The 17046-nt window shown below is 40.2% G+C and overlaps 1 protein-coding gene and 1 long non-coding RNA gene across 2 annotated transcripts; one reads left to right on the forward strand and one right to left on the reverse strand.

Annotated features, from left to right (window-relative positions):
• Positions 1-2099: 2099 nt before the first annotated feature.
• On the reverse strand, positions 2100-4464 carry LOC138963619 (uncharacterized). Its single transcript, XR_011454881.1, has 3 exons — positions 3515-4464; positions 2927-3024; positions 2100-2539 (listed from the first exon to the last, which is right to left on the reverse strand). It is a non-coding gene; the product is annotated as an uncharacterized lncRNA (long non-coding RNA).
• Positions 4465-5370: 906 nt separating this feature from the next.
• Positions 5371-5964, forward strand: LOC138965692 (dentin sialophosphoprotein-like). The gene has a single exon (XM_070337868.1). It carries the CDS (start codon positions 5371-5373, stop codon positions 5962-5964), a length of 594 nt encoding a protein of 197 aa, XP_070193969.1.
• The last annotated feature ends 11082 nt before the right edge of the window (positions 5965-17046 follow it).

Below are 17046 nucleotides of genomic sequence, written 5' to 3' on the forward strand. Positions count from 1 at the left end.
GATGAGCCTCTGGCTTTTATTTCTCTTTCTTTTTCTCGGCCTTGTCCCTTGAGATAGAAGTGGTTTTTTATTTGTTTATGTAGGTCTGCCTTTTGGGGAATGTATGGTGTATGGAGCAGACTTGTACAGAAGTTTACCAGAGAGGTCCTGACCAGAGTGTTCCCTACTAATCAGGCCATTTCCCACGAGACGTCCCTCCATTGTAGATCCCTCAAGCGAAAAACACATCTCCCCTACCCTAAAAAAAACCATGAAAAGCCAATGAAAACATAGCTTGGAAAAGAACTCGGATGTTTCGAGTTGTAATTGTATGTTGTAAAGCCTGCAGCAATTTATCCAAAATAACTTTATCAATAGGCAGTCTTGTATCAAACTGTCTTTAGCTGCTTGTGACAAGACGAGACCAACTTGTGTACCACAAAAGCCCATGAAGGATCTGGCAAACTTCTAAGTTTATGTAAGTAACCAATAGCAAAAACATAAGAAGAAATGGAAGAACTTAGAAGGAGCATAATTCTGTTGATACAAATGGGCTATGAAAAGTGCTAACGTTCCGACTGAAACCGGCAAATTTGAACCCAGATTGAGGCTTTTGGCAAACTCTATTTGTAAAGTCCAAGACCTCCTATATGCTACTTGGGAACTTGACGCTAGGGCAGATTCAAGCAGGAATTCTAGAGTGACTTCTAGATTGACAAAGGAGGAAGAGGCTCTATATCCACTGGATGTCACTTGGCTTGTGGAGCAAGTTCCAGAAATGTGTGTACCTGAAGACGAGACAAGAGATCAGCGAGCTTGTTCGCCTTTCCAGGAATGTGGCGAGCTTGTTATGCTGCAGGCAGGTCAGCACTAGCGATCTCAAGACATACATTAATTTCCTGTCTCGTGATGTCTGTGTTTTTTATATATATATACACTAAGAGAAACCACAATTTTACAAGAATATGTTCACACCCAATAAAATGGGTAAATAACAAAAATGCAGGTTAACTCAAAAAAATATATAACAGAACCAAACGCTGAATTAAAAGCCAGTGACGCAACCCTATATATATATTTATTCCCCCCTCTGCTTCTTTACCTCTGTAAACTTGTAGGGGTAGTTATTTTTCGATAATGACCCAGCAACCAAACAAATAACGACCCAGCAACAGCCTGAATCCTCGATAGTGCAATGGGTTGAGAAGCTGTTCTGTTTCGGTACTACTTTTTGCGACTGAAAAGTTCCGAACGCTCTAATGTACGAAGTATACATCTCTGGAGCAAACAATACAAACATACCGCATTTAAATTAACAACTACAGGCCTGAACACATGAATCTCCATATAAAATCCATGAGTTCGGTTGTTTTCTGAATCTAGATCAGACGTTCATCACAAGCAATTTCCCAAGGCAAGTAACTCATACTTTGTCTAGCGACAAGAGTAGTTCCCCTTCTTTTCACTCAGTTTCTTCGACAACAGACTGCAATCCGACGGTCAGTTTTCAACAATATTTCATTTAATAAACAGATCACACGCAACCAAATGCACACATCTCATCAATTTAAACAACATAAAGCGGTTTCATACACTATTTTCCCCAGAAAACTTAACTTCATACGTTTTTAACGTTGGAACACCGGGTGCAAAAGTTCGTCTGCTAGTCCCATTTGACGAAAGAACATTATCCTAACCGATACCAAAACATATACAGAACACACAATATCTGCCTTTGCCGCCACAGCAGAATAACAGCATATCTGTGTACTTGATTTTAGCCCAAAATAGGAAAACTGACAAGAAGTGTTAACAGAATGGAATGATTTGCACGGAACTATACAACCGCGCATTAATCGATCACCTGCGCAGGTTGACTGGTTGAGAGAATAGGATTCGATCAAACTTTCGCAAAAAAACTCCTCTTTTCTTTGAATAACTGAAGAAAGGAGGAATAAAGAGGTTACACACCTCGTCTCAGTGATTATAAAAAATAATGGTCTCAGTTCGCGGTCATGAAAAAGCTCGCTAAAGCTCGCATTTTTCATGATCCGCCAACTTCGACCATTATTTTTAATAATCACTGAGACTCGGCATGTAACCTCTACATATACCTTTATGACCTGGCGAACAGCACCTGGCATCACCAGCAACTCTGATCCAAAATCCTTTTCGTGCCTCTAGAAGAGCTCTTTGTTGCCTACCCTATACCCTGTGTACTGCATGCAGCAGGTAGCCCCTCTGGATGCGGAAGTATGTGGACACAGAAATGGTTTGAAGATTGCAAAATGAAAAAAATCTCAAGACTTTGGTGGGGCTGAGAGCAGAAGAAAAAAGTGCTGCAGCAAGAATAAGGTTTCCCAAAGGCTGCTTTCTCATCTCGGGTTGACTCTTCCAGACAACGACATGTCCTTTTTTGCATTTTATCCTGACATGAATAGATGACCCAACCTTGTCCGTAATGTGTGGTATCGACTCCTTTCTACAGTCTGGGCATCGACGGCAGAGGTCCAAAAGCCTGTCTTCAAAAACGACGTATTTCGGCGAAGACCAAAGAGAGCTGAAATAAAATACCGTCAGTCAATTTAACTTTAAAATTTTTTAATGATACACCAATTTATTAGGTATAAAACGCTATGTCAAGATAACGTCCCTTGTGCGACTTGCGTCTTAGATAGTCATAAACCAACAATAAACCCCCATTTGGATAAACAGATCGTCTCAAAAATAATGTTTAAGCTTGAACATTTGCATGGTCTTATAAAACAATGACATTATCAACCAGTATCAAATTTAATATTTTGATGAAAAATGCAAATAATGTCTTTATGTGTTGTCAATAACATTTATATTCTGATGTTTTGTTCCTCAACCTTTCATTTTGCCTTTGTAATTTTTATTTTAAATTATGCAATGTTGATACTAAATAAGTACATACATCATCTACCTCTCATCTACTGTTTCCCTTCTCGACCCACTATCAGCACTACAGTCTTGCTGAGAGTCATCAGCAGAGTCAACCGACATGCTGCTGGATGAGGCCGTCTGTTAACAGATGAACATTAAAAAATGACAACGAACAGGATTCAGTGGAATAGTTAGACATGTGCCATTAGCGCATAAAATATGAAAATGTCCAATTGGAAAACCTTACAGTGCGTCAAAGGGCGCACTGACATTACGCACAACTGCAGCGCCATCCTATGCACACTTTAATTCAGAGTAAAGCATTAATAATGAACAAAGCAAAAGCAAGGCCAAGTTTATTGTGCTGTGATCGGCTGTATGTAGTGCATTGTATGCAGCAAATCATCATTTCTCGTTTATAGGTTTTTATTTGTAAATATTAAAAAGCTCGCTTTGCTAATGAAAACCAAACTCCCTTTCGATCGCAATCCAATATATTATAAAAAGCAACTTCTGAAAATCTTATACGACACAGCAAGCCCTGTATTATCTATTACAGACATTATCTTCATCACTCAGGTTATTTAAAATATAAATTCCTTACCAGGGTCACATCAGATGAACTTACTTGTGCTCTAACTGGTTCCCTTTTTGTGTGGAGAGAACGGTCAGTCATTGTCACCTCCACTTGGGTTTTTCTGGAGGTAACATCTTTCACCTGAAACTTTTGTAAATAAACAACATACACTGATTACACTTTCTGAATGATTAAGTTACTTCTGCAAAATGTATTTCAACTAAAAGTTGTCATTTGAACAAGATACCTGATGACTAAAAATAAATAGTGACAAGACATTAATTAATTTCATTAATAAAAATTGCCAACGGACCACAGCCAGCAGTCTGGGTGTTGATTTCAGAAGTGACCAAATGGAGGGATGGTCTTATCTCGTGTTAAAGCATTGCAAGATCTAATACTAATACAATGGCCCATGTATTTTGTAATATGGTTGAATGTAACATGTTTGGATTAATGTAAAAAGGGAAGAGGGGCTTAATGGGCTGAGGTTATATCTCGGTGCTAACATTTTGAAAGCCATCTTATGGTTAAAGCAGGCAAAACTCATCTATCGCAGACCGCGTTGTCCTGTGGGCGACATTGTATCTCGGTGGTAACATTTTGAAAGCCATCTTATGGATAAAGCAGGCAAAATTCATCTATCACAGACCGCGTTGTCCTGTGGGCGACATTGTATCTCGGTGGTAACATTTTGAAAGTCATCTTATGGATAAAGCAGGCAAAATTCATCTATCGCAGACCGCGTTGTCCTGTGGGCGACATTGTAGCAGAGCTCCCCCTCATTGACCTCTGGCAACAAGGGTGTCAACAGCCAATCCCGGCAGGGATAGCCAGAGTCGCCTGACAACAATCCCTAAAACACAGATGAACACAGAAGGCATTAACATTTGTCATCATTTTCACGAGTTTTCATTCACAAGCACCTGTGAAATAAATCTCATGTTCCCCAGGCAATAATTCCCCGGTTACCATAGTTGCAGGAAGCAGGTTATACATGAATTGAGACACACACACACACACACACACACACACACACACACACACACACACAAGTAAATTTAACAGACTAGGATATCACATACCCCCCGCTGGTTAGGGGGAGTCCCATATTGGTTTGGACGAGAAAGAATTTACCCGATGCTCCCCAGCATGCCGTGGGGGGCGACTGGCGGATTCTGTTTCTCCTTTTGCCCTTGTTAAGTGTTTCTTGTATAGAATATGGTCAATTTTTTAAGGATTTTAGTCAAGCAGTGTGTAAGAAATGTTAAGTCCTTTGTGCTGGAGGCTTGCGTTCTCCCAGTGGGGTAATACATTGTACTACGTTGCAAGCCCCTGGAGCAAATGTTTGATTAGTGCTTTTGTGAACAAGAAACAATTGACAAGTGGCTCTATCCCATCTCCCCCTTTCCCCCCGTCACGATATAACCTTCGTGGTTGAAAGCGACGTTAAACACCAAATAAAGAAAGAAAGAATATTAATACATATGAGTTATATTGATAAATGTAGAAATGTGTGTCTTTTACTATTCAGAGTAAAATTATACCAAGTAAATCTTTTTTCAAAAGGGAGTACTCTTTAGAGGAGATACAACAATTACAAACAAAACAATACAAAGACAAAACATATTAAGATTACATTACACAAATCTGGTAACGTGCACTTGGCAACGAGAGTTTATCTCTTTCTGAAAAAAAATGTGTGAACCAATTTGATGTGGTGATTCATGCCTTACAATGAAAGGCTGCTTATCAATCTGCATTCCCTCATTTCTTTGGTAACTGGCTGGCAGCCGTTAGTAAACCTAAGTTTTTTTTAAGATCATTGCTGTAGTGTTTCATGCTTAAAAACAATCTATTCCATACATACCCAATCCCGCTGGGAAACAAAGTGGCCTGAAGAAATGATGTGTTTTTGCGCTTATAGCAGGCATGCTGATCAGGACAATAGATCCACTGTGTTGAAGACTGGCGAGCGCTCTGATCAGGACAATGGATCCACTGTGTTGAAGACTGGCGAGCGCTCTGATCAGGACAATGGATCCACTGTGTTGAAGACTGGCGAGCGCTCTGATCAGGACAATGGATCCACTGTGTTGAAGACTGGCGAGCGCTCTGATCAGGACAATGGATCCACTGTGTTGAAGACTGGCGAGCGCTCTGATCAGGACAATGGATCCACTGTGTTGAAGACTGGCGAGTGCTCTGATCAGGACAATGGATCCACTGTGTTGAAGACTGGCGAGTGCTCTGATCAGGACAATGGATCCACTGTGTTGAAGACTGGCGAGTGCTCTGATCAGGGCAATGGATCCACTGTGTTGAAGACTGGCGAGCGCTCTGATCAGGACAATGGATCCACTGTGTTGAAGACTGGCGAGCGCTCTGATCAGGACAATGGATCCACTGTGTTGAAGACTGGCGAGCGCTCTGATCAGGACAATGGATCCACTGTGTTGAAGACTGGCGAGCGCTCTGGAAAAGGAACATGTTGGTCGTAAGGAAACCTAATAAATATGATATTACATAGATATATAAATATGGTTCGGTTCGGGGGACCACCTCAAGGGCGGATCTGGGGGGGGGGTTACACGGGTTACGTAACCCCCCCACCCCCACCCCCCTAAAAAAGAGGTAATTTATTGGCTCAGGGTGCACCAGATAGCTCTATTTTGCTTCTTTGGATGAAAAAAATTTCCGGGGGGGCATGCCCCCGGACCCCCCTAGAGGCTTATAGGCGCCTTCGGCGCCGTCAACTTGTATCTTCGCAGTCATTTTGTAACCCCCCCCCCTCCAAAGTGAATTGATCCGCCCTTGCACCTGATGACAAAATCATAAGAAGAGAGAGAGACAGAGAACTCAGAACTTTATTACATAAGGATAAAGGTTTTAGGCTTAGCCTAATCTTCCAACCTGTCCTTGGAACATATACAGAGAATAATTGTAAACAAAAGCAAAGACTGCGCACATACCTCATCAAAGTATTAAACTAATAAAACATCAAAATAATGGTCGAGTATAAACATAAAAAATATTGGACTCACAAAGTCATATAAAACAAAACCAGACACAACAAACGTAAATGTTATTTAAGATTTCTTGAAAAAAGTACAGCAATGTAATACCGAACAGGGCCATATACAGGGAGCTAAAGTTTCAAGAAGAAGGGGGAGGGGGACGCGACGAGGGATTACACATTCAGATTAACTACATATACAATATTTAAAAAACAAACAAACACTTAAGAGCATTGCATACATTATGCGAGTACACAATGGAAACTAAACATCAGGGGCAGTTTATAGTGTGATCAAATGTGTGTGCAACTGCCTTTTAAAGGCCTTTAAGGATGCGGATCGTTTGATTTTTATTGGCAAAGAATTCCACAGAGATGATCCTGAAAAAGCTAAGCTGGATTTATAAAGATCTATACGAGGAATTGGAGGAAGTAAATTTTGAGACCCATACCTCTTCGTAACATGTGTAAAATAGGATTGCACATAACTGGGCACATCACCATGAACTAATTTATACACAAAGACAGCCTTATTGTATGCAAGGTGGGTTTTTAGGGGAAGGAAATTAAGGCTGTTTAACTTCATTTCTGTAGACGTGTGCGATTCATACAGGATAATTTTTGCAGCACGACGGTACAAAGAATTGAGTTACGATAAGTGAACATCACTGCAGCCATCCCACAATGTCGAAGCAAAATTAATATGAGGCATTATATGAGCATGAACGAACATTTTTAATGTTTCAGATTTGGCATAATGTTTGAGTTTTGACAACAAATACAAATTCCTTGATAACACTTTGCAGAGGTTGCTTATGTGTGTTTGCCATTTCATTTCTTCATCGACAGTTACACCAAGTATGCGATGTTCTTTAACTTGCTGTATTTGAGTTGTACCTAAGGACAGTTGTAATTTAAGAGGACTTATCTGATGCTTTTTGGCTCACGAAGTGTAGCCTATGCGATCGTAACTTTGTCTGTTTGTGCGTGTGTTTGTGGGTGTGTATGTATGTGGTAGAAACTTTAACATTTCGTCATTTGAAGACGTCACATTATAGCGTAAGAGGGTTAGACGTCACGCGAAGGAATTACTGAAAGTCTCGGTCATTGTTTTTTGAGCGGGCCGAGACTAGTTGGCAGTCGTGTCGTAGATTGTTGACACTCTCTCTTTGGTTTCATTTTTCATTGCTCATTTTTCTTTTTGATTTATCTCCCTTTCCCCCTTCTTTTGCGCTTGGAGGACATCATCTTCTCTGATAAGTCGTTTTGATATTTGTATTGTTGTTTTCTTTTTTTTTTTAACCTGTTGAAGACCATTAGGTCGAAACGTTGTTCATTGTTATTTGTTTGTATATTTCGTTGCGAGTCCAGAATATTAGGTCGTGTCCCTGTAAGTAGGCTACATGCAGACAGACAGATCTAGATCTAGTGAGTAGTGTCTCGCTTTCTTGCACAGTGTCACCTATGCTTACTGTGTGTGTGTGTAGGTTCTTGTGTGACGGAGTGATTGAGTTTGTGTTACTGTTTGTCTATTTCTTACGTGAGCCTTGAAGGCTTCGCCTCTTGTGTCTTGTGGTAATAACAATGCTTTTATTTTTTTCTGGGAGCAGTATCATGGCATTTGATGTGCACCATTTCGCAACTTCGTCCAAAGTGTAGAGAGAGACCCAGCAAACAATCTGCATTTTTGCGGAAACTGTCAGCAAAAATTGTGTTAAATACAAATGTATCATTGACAGCCGCTTTATTCTGTGACATGTCGTACAATACAATACAATACAATACACACAACTTGTGTGTTTGGACATAACACAGGACAAGTACGACAGAAATATTGTTTTATTTTATTTATTTATTTTAATCTTTGTTACTTTGCTGAATCCATTTTGAAGATGGACAAAGGTGCCAGTGACGTGCGAATTGAACTCGGCAAAACATCCCCATGCTCCACAGAAAGCAGAGTGTTATATTATTAGTAAGTGACCAGGTGAGTTCTTTGCTACTGGTCACAAGTGGGGGTCAGCTCACACGGACGCATTTTTCAATACAGTCTAGGAGAAACTGGTCACAAAGCACCCAGAACATGCCAGAGAGATAGGAGAATCGGCACAATCAAAGAAAATACCAAAATCATTCAATAGATATGGAAATAGTAAGATTTACTGTGAAAATGCTAGCAAAAATGGCGTCCAAAAACGGGAACGCACACTTGGTGCGTCTTTGAAGACTTACCTCCCGTTCTGTGTTGTTGATAATAGTCGTGTTTTACTTGAAATAGTATCTAATAAAACTGATGCAGTTCTTGAAATGTTACAAATTATTGTTGTCTTTGTGAAATGCGAGAGTGTTCTGAGGCGTAATCTGCATACGGCTGATGTCCCACATAGGGTACCCCACTTCGATCAGCGTATCACTCCAAATGAGCTTCATAGTAGAAAAGCAGATACACTACCAAAACACTGCATAACAGATCTACAAGACTGAGCCAGAATCATTGAAATTTACTTCCTGTTTAAAATATTGCAATCAAATTTGCTCACGCCGTCCCACATGCATCGCAGGTTACCTTCGCTTTCGATTCAAAGTAACTCCACGCTAACTGAATTACCATCGAAACGCAGACAACGAACTGATTCGGAGATTACACGCCACACATTTATGATACTTTACACACACATTTCAACTGTGTTGTTTCGCGATAAACAGCCATAAACAAACAAATGTGACGCCGTCACGTCGCCTCGGAAGGAGAAACGCAGGTTACCAAGAGGTTGTTTCAAATACCTGTCTGATTAAAATCATCGTTTTTTACGAATTAAGGCTCTTTGGCAGATCTGGTGAGTTGGAAACTGTCTATGAATGTTTCATTTAATGTCAAATGCGTAGCCTACATTCTTGTCGATATTGTTACCTTTGGGTTCATAAAGGAAGTCAATGGTCGTGTTTTCCTAAAGTGACTTTTGTCAGCATAGAACTTGCTGTGCTTCGATCATTGACTGAGAAGAATCTTCCGATGACACTAGTTCATTTCACTACGCGACTGCAGGTCTGCAAGGAAACTTATGGCAGGGGAAATAAGCTTAACTGAAGACGAATAAGCGGAGTAACTGTTCTTCAACGGATTGCTCTCACTGATCTAAATATTTAGATCTTGTCGTCTGCTAGTCTGCTAGTAAATAGTCTTCGGTCGTGTGAAAGTCACATCTATTTCGACTGTGCATCGATCCGTGTAGTAAAATGTTGATCTTTGATGATTTGGCAACATAACTTCGCTAAATGTGCTTCGAGTGTATCTCCCCGTTAACCATTTGAAAACGTCTTTTAACAAGACCATGTTTTGACAGCCCAGACGGGGAGGATCCTCGATAGCTCACAGGGTATATAATGTTTTCCGCCGTGTTTTTTTTTAAAGAATCCTGTCAAATTTGCTATTCCAAAAGTACCCTATGACACGACTCGAGTGGCAAAGAACATTCTCTGCAATTCCTGTCTTAGTCCGTGCAGCCGTTTCGGGTCCTATCGTCATCATACAAACATACGCACAGACACACAAGAACCAGGTTTAAAAGTTAGATTATGTAAGAACCATGTGAACCAGTGATTTTTGGCTCACGTAAGTGTAGCCTATGCGATCGTAACTTTGTCTGTCTGTGCGTGCGTGCGTGCGTGCGTCTGTGCGTGTGTATGTCTGTGGTAGAAACTCTAACATTTGAAGACGTCACATTACATTGACGTCACATTATGACGTAAGAGGGTTAGACGTCACGCGAAGGAAGTATTGACAGTCTCGGTCATCATTATTTTGAGCGCGCCGAGACTAGTTGGCAGTCCTGTCCTTGTAAGTAGGCTACATGCAGACAGACAGATCTAGATCTAGTGTCTCGCTTTCTTGCACAGTTTCACCTATGCTCTTTCTCTGTGTGTGTGTGTGTGTGTGTGTGTGTGTGTGTGTGTGTGTGTGTGTGTGTGTGTGTGTGTGTGTGTGTGTGTGTGTGACGGAGTGATTGAGTTTGTGTTACTGTTTGTCGATTTCTTACGTGAGCCTTGATGGCTTCGCCTCTTGTTTCTTATGTACATCAGATACTACAGTATTTCTGCTTTATGAAAAGCTATATTTCACAAACAAAACTAAAGATTTGAATTTTGACCACTTTTCCCCCTTTCTGTCACCAGTACTGAAGAACAACTCACGTAAAAGAATGCTCTTGTCACTTATTACAGCCTGGACACAACATTGGTCATTTACGAGATGGTTTACACGGGAAATAATCCGATTATGTGAAAACCGTCCCTTTGGCCGATTATAACGCTGTTTTTCTCATAAACATTGCGCACAAAAACGTTAGACCCACGACAGGATCAACGCCTTTCATGAATTTGACTAATGCCTGTAGAGCTATACCTACCCGTTTAATCAATAACGCCGCCCGATCGATTTGTGTTACCTGTGCGAATTGTCACAGCGGTATGAGACACTGTGTGACGCCGGTTTATATATTGGCAAAGGTAATATAATCTGCTTGAAGCGTTAATGCGTTGCTCGTGTGAAACTGTGGTACAAAACACAGGTGAAACAACTGTGGTGGTGGTAAGATTTCATCCGGATTTTAAGTTATGGGGCAGAACTTGTTTGATATATCGATTGCAGTAACAGTAGTGGTCGTGTAAAAATATTACCTGTTCGAACGGAAAAAGAAATTGGTATCGTTTGCAATATCAGGGTCACATTTACTCGGGAAAGGAAATTCTTACAACAAATATTTTGGCGTCTTTCTGCGATTGATGGTAAGTTTAACTTTAATGGTGTTAGCAGTTTCTTTGTCTGCCTGTTTGCTACTGTCTGCCTGTCTGTCTGTTCGTTCGTATGTCTTTCTGACTCTGGTGTTTGTTCGTGTGTGGGTGTGTGTGTGTGTGTGTGTGTGTGTGTGTGTGTGTGTGTGTGTGTGTGTGTGTGTGTGTGTGAAACTAACTGCTAGCCTGTATGTGCATGATGTTTGTGTTGGACTTATGGCAGTCTCTTCTCTTATTAATGTCAATCGTACAGCGTCAGCTGAGGTCAAAATACTCAACAACAAAGAGCAAGTACTACACTACCCTGGGCGGTCTGACGTGGCTCAGCCCGACTTCTGACCGGACAAGTAGTGTAGACCTAGCTAAGTATTGGTTAATATTGACCGGTGAAATTGCACCTTCCCGTTACCAGTCTACGTGGCTACTGAACAAGGAGTCCGAACTTGAACGGTTACAAAAAGTACACATCTGCCCTTTTAACGTACTGTTTGTGATAAATGTTTGTATATGTTCGAACACACAGAATAGAATATTTAATGGTGTACTTAATTGATTTCGGATATACACAGTTGAACGAGAAAATAGGGGCTATATGAATGCGCTTGTGTAAAGTTGAAGTAAATCAGTTGCACTAGCAGGATGTATGTACTCTGATAAGTAAGACGTGCGAACCAAGAGAGTTTCATTACAATGAGTGAACTAACAGTCTGTCACATTTGGACAGCACACATGTACACTCTTCAAAAAAAGTTAAGGATCACTTTTTTACAAGCACGCCACACAAAACAGACAAGACCGAATTCTTTCATTTTTGACTCACATGCGAAGCAAAAGTGAGTCTATGTACTCACCCGAGTCGTCCGTCCGTCCGTCCGTCCGTCCGTCCGGACGTCCGTCCGTCCGGAAAACTTTAACGTTGGATATTTCTTGGACACTATTCAGTCTATCAGTACCAAATTTGGCAAGATGGTGTATGATGACAAGGCCCCAAAAAACATACATAGCATCTTGACTTTGCTTCAAGGTCAAGGTCGCAGGGGCCATAAATGTTGCCTAAAAAACAGCTATTTTTCACATTTTTCCCATTTTCTCTGAAGTTTTTGAGATTGAATACCTCACCTAAATATGATATACAGGGCAAAGTAAGCCCCATCTTTTGATACCAGTTTGGTTTACCTTGCTTCAAGGTCAAGGTCACAGGAGCTCTTCAAAGTTGGATTGTATACATATTTTGAAGTGACCTTGACCCTGAACTATGGAAGATAACTGTTTCAAACTTAAAAATTATGTGGGGCACATGTTATGCTTTCATCATGAGACACATTTGGTCACATATGATCAAGGTCAAGGTCACTTTGACCCTTATGAAATGTGACCAAAATAAGGTAGTGAACCACTAAAAGTGACCATATCTCATGGTAGAAAGAGCCAATAAGCACCATTGTACTTCCTATGTCTTGAATTAACAGCTTTGTGTTGCATGACCTTGGATGACCTTGACCTTGGGTCAAGGTCACATGTATTTTGGTAGGAAAAATGTGTAAAGCAGTTCTTAGTGTATGATGTCATTGCTAGGTTTCGTTACCCTAAAGGTCGAGGTCAAGCATGTGAGTCGTATGGGCTTTGCCCTTCTTGTTTTATATTTAGTCAAGTTTTGACTAAATATTTTAACGTAGAGGGGGGAATCGAGACGAGGGTCGTGGTGTATGTGTGTGTGTGTGTGTGTCTGTGTGTGTGTGTAGAGCGATTCAGACTAAACTACTGGACCGATCTTTATGAAATTTGACATGAGAGTTCCTGGGTATGAAATCCCCATACGTTTTTTTCATTTTTTTGATAAATGTCTTTGATGACGTCATATCCGGCTTTTCGTGAAAGTTGAGGCGGCACTGTCACGCCCTCATTTTTCAACCAAATTGGTTGAAATTTTGGTCAAGTAATCTTCGACGAAGCCCGGGGTTCGGTATTGCATTTCAGCTTGGTGGCTTAAAAATTAATGAATGACTTTGGTCATTAAAAATCTGAAAATTGTAAAAAAAAATAAAAATTTATAAAACGATCCAAATTTACGTTTATCTTATTCTCCATCATTTGCTGATTCCAAAAACATATAAATATGTTATATTCGGATTAAAAACAAGCTCTGAAAATTAAATATATAAAAATTATTATCAAAATTAAATTGTCCAAATCAATTTAAAAACACTTTCATCTTATTCCTTGTCGGTTCCTGATTCCAAAAACATATAGATATGATATGTTTGGATTAAAAACACGCTCAGAAAGTTAAAACAAAGAGAGGTACAGAAAAGCGTGCTATCCTTCTTAGCGCAACTACTACCCCGCTCTTCTTGTCAATTTCACTGCCTTTGCCATGAGCGGTGGACTGACGATGCTACGAGTATACGGAAAAATGGCAGCTACTTGACTAAATATTGTATTTTCGCCTTACGCGACTTGTTACAATTATATAATTGAACAACCAAGGAGTAATGACAAACAAAGCAAAGATCGAACGCGGCAGCGACAATTTAGCTAGAGTGTGTCAAACGTGACAACCCTCGAAAATGGAATTCACAACAATGTGAATCAGTGTCAATAACGCGTGTGCCCTCCGTTGTGTGCCAGGCATTCAACACATGCAGAAGCTTTTGAGAAGTCCCACAAAGGGAAATAACTCTGCCTGCCAAACAAAATTCTAGGTCAAGACTCATTGTTCATTTGTTAATTCAAACACATTAATCTTTTAATTATTATGTCGATGTTTAATTTTTTGGCAATTTTTTATAATTAGATCCGTTTTTTCAACCGATCCTTAACTTTTTTTGAAGAATGTATGTACCATGGCTAATGTTATTGAATTATCAGGGATGTTGATATTATCTCTTATTTGGCACATTTGCGTCCGAAGTTAAAGGCAGTAGGGGAAGGTTGCCTAATATGGAAAACTCTTTTTATTCATGCTGATAACTAGCTTGTTTTCTTGCAAAGAAGGTTAATTTTGTGTTTGGTAGTTTTTCTTTCTTTATGTAATCGTCAGGCCTAATTAGAGAGAATAAGCTTTGATAGACATTCAGCAAAAATAAAATACAGAAAATATTCACAACTGGTCCATATTAGGAGCCTGGGCGCCATATATATGACCAGTGAAGAGGCCTTCACGAATTACCGTAAAAAAGAAACCATACTTCAAAATAACATGATGTAACTTCTTCGCAAGAAAACAAGTTAGTTATCAGCAAGAAACAAATAATGGTCCATATTAGGCAACCTTTCCCTGCATTGTATTTTGACAGAGACTTGCTTGCTTGCTGTCCGTTATGCCCAACACAACTTTGCCAGGGAGATCAAGTTTAACCCTGCTACAACAAGCTTTGCCAGGGAGATCAAGTTTAACCCTGCTACAACAAGCTTTGCCAGGGAGATCAAGTTTAACCCTGCTACAACAAGCTTTGTTTCCTGTCTATTCTTTCACTTTGACAACGAGGATCGATGGGCTTTTGTTGTCTTGTTCATCGAAGCTTAAACACTGTTTCCGAGTGCACCGAAAATCGATCAAAAACTTAAAAGTAAACATCGATTTTTTTCGTGACCTTTCGAAGCACCAATTGCAACCGAGTTTACTTTATAAATAGTGTTGTATTTCAATTGATTTTAACGAATGGTTAAAACGAACGTCTGTCTCTTAGTTCGAGTTTTCAAGCAAAAAAATCAATCATTTGTGTGTGTGTGTGTGTGTGTGTGTGTGTGTGTGTGTGTGTGTGTGTGTGGGTGTTAGCGAGTCAACATTTGAACAGTTACTTACTCTACCTTTGATGGCTATTTGGAGAGGAAATATCGGGATATCAATCGATCGAACTCTGTGAAGTGTTTACCAACTGTCAAACTTTCTTTATATGTTCAAACGAGCACAAAATCAAAGACACGGTTCCCTGTGACTGAAATGAATATAATGGGCGCGAATTCGTTCAGTCTATAAGTATTTTTCACCGTTCTGAGTGTGTAAAACGTTGGTGTGATTCTGCATTTGGGAATCCATTTATGTGTAGTTGTGAGTGGCACATGAATGAATCAATCAAAGTGTAAATGAAGAAAAATAAAATCATTCTTCTACTAAATATTCACATGTCAACTTTTGGCTTGAGAGTGTTCATACTAGTGAATGTCGCAGTCAGTGTCTAGGAAAACGAGTACGTGGAAAAGTAGGTGAGTGAGAAGTGGGCATACAGGTGGATCACAGTCTCCTCAGTGAGGACTTTAATACCGAAATGTGTGACCTCGTCAACGATAGCAGTGCAGCATCGTCTTCCTAATAATCATGGTTGTCGTTGACAGTCTGACTGGTTGTTGCTACTACAGTGGTACCTGCGATGAAAGAACACCTTTAGCTGTCACCAAAGGTGTCCGAACATTGTAGGTGGCCTGTCATGAGAGGTATACTTTGGTCGAGATAATGATTATAGAATGACAACACAATGGGCCCTTTGATCAGAGGGGCTCCACGTCGCAGGTACGACTGTACTCGCATCTTGTCATGAGAGATCACTAGCTTATTTTGACAACTCTAGCCTATTCCTTGATCTGCACACACAGAGAAAGCTTTACGAGCTCTTGAAATAACTGCTTATTTGGCAAGCTGAATACAAACATTCCTCTGTTGATCAACTAATATCTTGGTGTTGCTTATTCTCCTTCTCCCAACAACCCTGGCGGATACCCTGTATGCCAAAACACACTGCCCGCACGAACAATACAAATCGAATTCCAGCGAGTTTCGGATTGAACATTTTATTATCACTAACATACGAGCCTCTTCGGGCATGTGTCAAGTATCACTGAACAGAATCACACACAAAGAGTTGTTGTAACAGCACAGAAATCCAAGCTGGTAACGGATTGAACCTTACATTATCCCTAACATTGAAGCCTAGCTCTTGGACACATGTTCTGCATCATGGACATTATCACACATTAGAGGTTATAACAGCTATTAATTCCACAGGGTGTCAGACTGAATATTTCATTATTGCTAATATTCGAGCCTTTTGGACACATATCATTTACATTATCACACATAAGACAGTGTATAATAGCTAAATCTTTCAGCGGGTATCGGATTCAACATGTTATTATCACTAACACATGTACAAGAGCCTCTTGGATAGGTAACATGTAGCACTGAACATTGTCACACGTATAAGAGATTACAACAGCAAAACATCCCAGCGGGTATCGTATGAAACATTTCATTATCACTAATATACGAGCCTCTTGGGCACGTATCACTGAACAGTGTCATACACAGAGGCTTTGACAGTGTCGGCACAGCGTACCACAGTATCAGTCTTGGATTAATCTGTGGTCCCATTTCCTGTCGGAGATACTGAATATCGTGGAAGTCCGCTTCGAGTGAACACCCTTGTCAATCTGAACTGACAAGGGTGCTTATTATTATGATAGATTTTGTCTACTTGCCTCAATCTTTCCAGTTGATAGTTGAACTTGTACACGCGATGCGGACCCCGATCTCGTCAGTACAAAGCTTAAAGTTGCAGTCCTTCTGTTGGCGGTCATGTTCACACGACAGATATGTTCAGACTTGTACATAGGATAAGTGTGTACTTCTACTAAAACACATATCAACAGCCTGCCTGCTGTCAGTGTATAGTGGGACTACTTTGTCAATTCATTTGGTAATTACGACCTATGTAAAGCTACCAAATTTGTTCAGCAAAATAATCCCACTGTACATGAGAATCATGTAGGCTCAAGGTTC

Source organism: Littorina saxatilis, linkage group LG4 (genome assembly GCF_037325665.1).
Source record: "Littorina saxatilis isolate snail1 linkage group LG4, US_GU_Lsax_2.0, whole genome shotgun sequence".
Classification (NCBI taxonomy): domain Eukaryota; kingdom Metazoa; phylum Mollusca; class Gastropoda; order Littorinimorpha; family Littorinidae; genus Littorina; species Littorina saxatilis.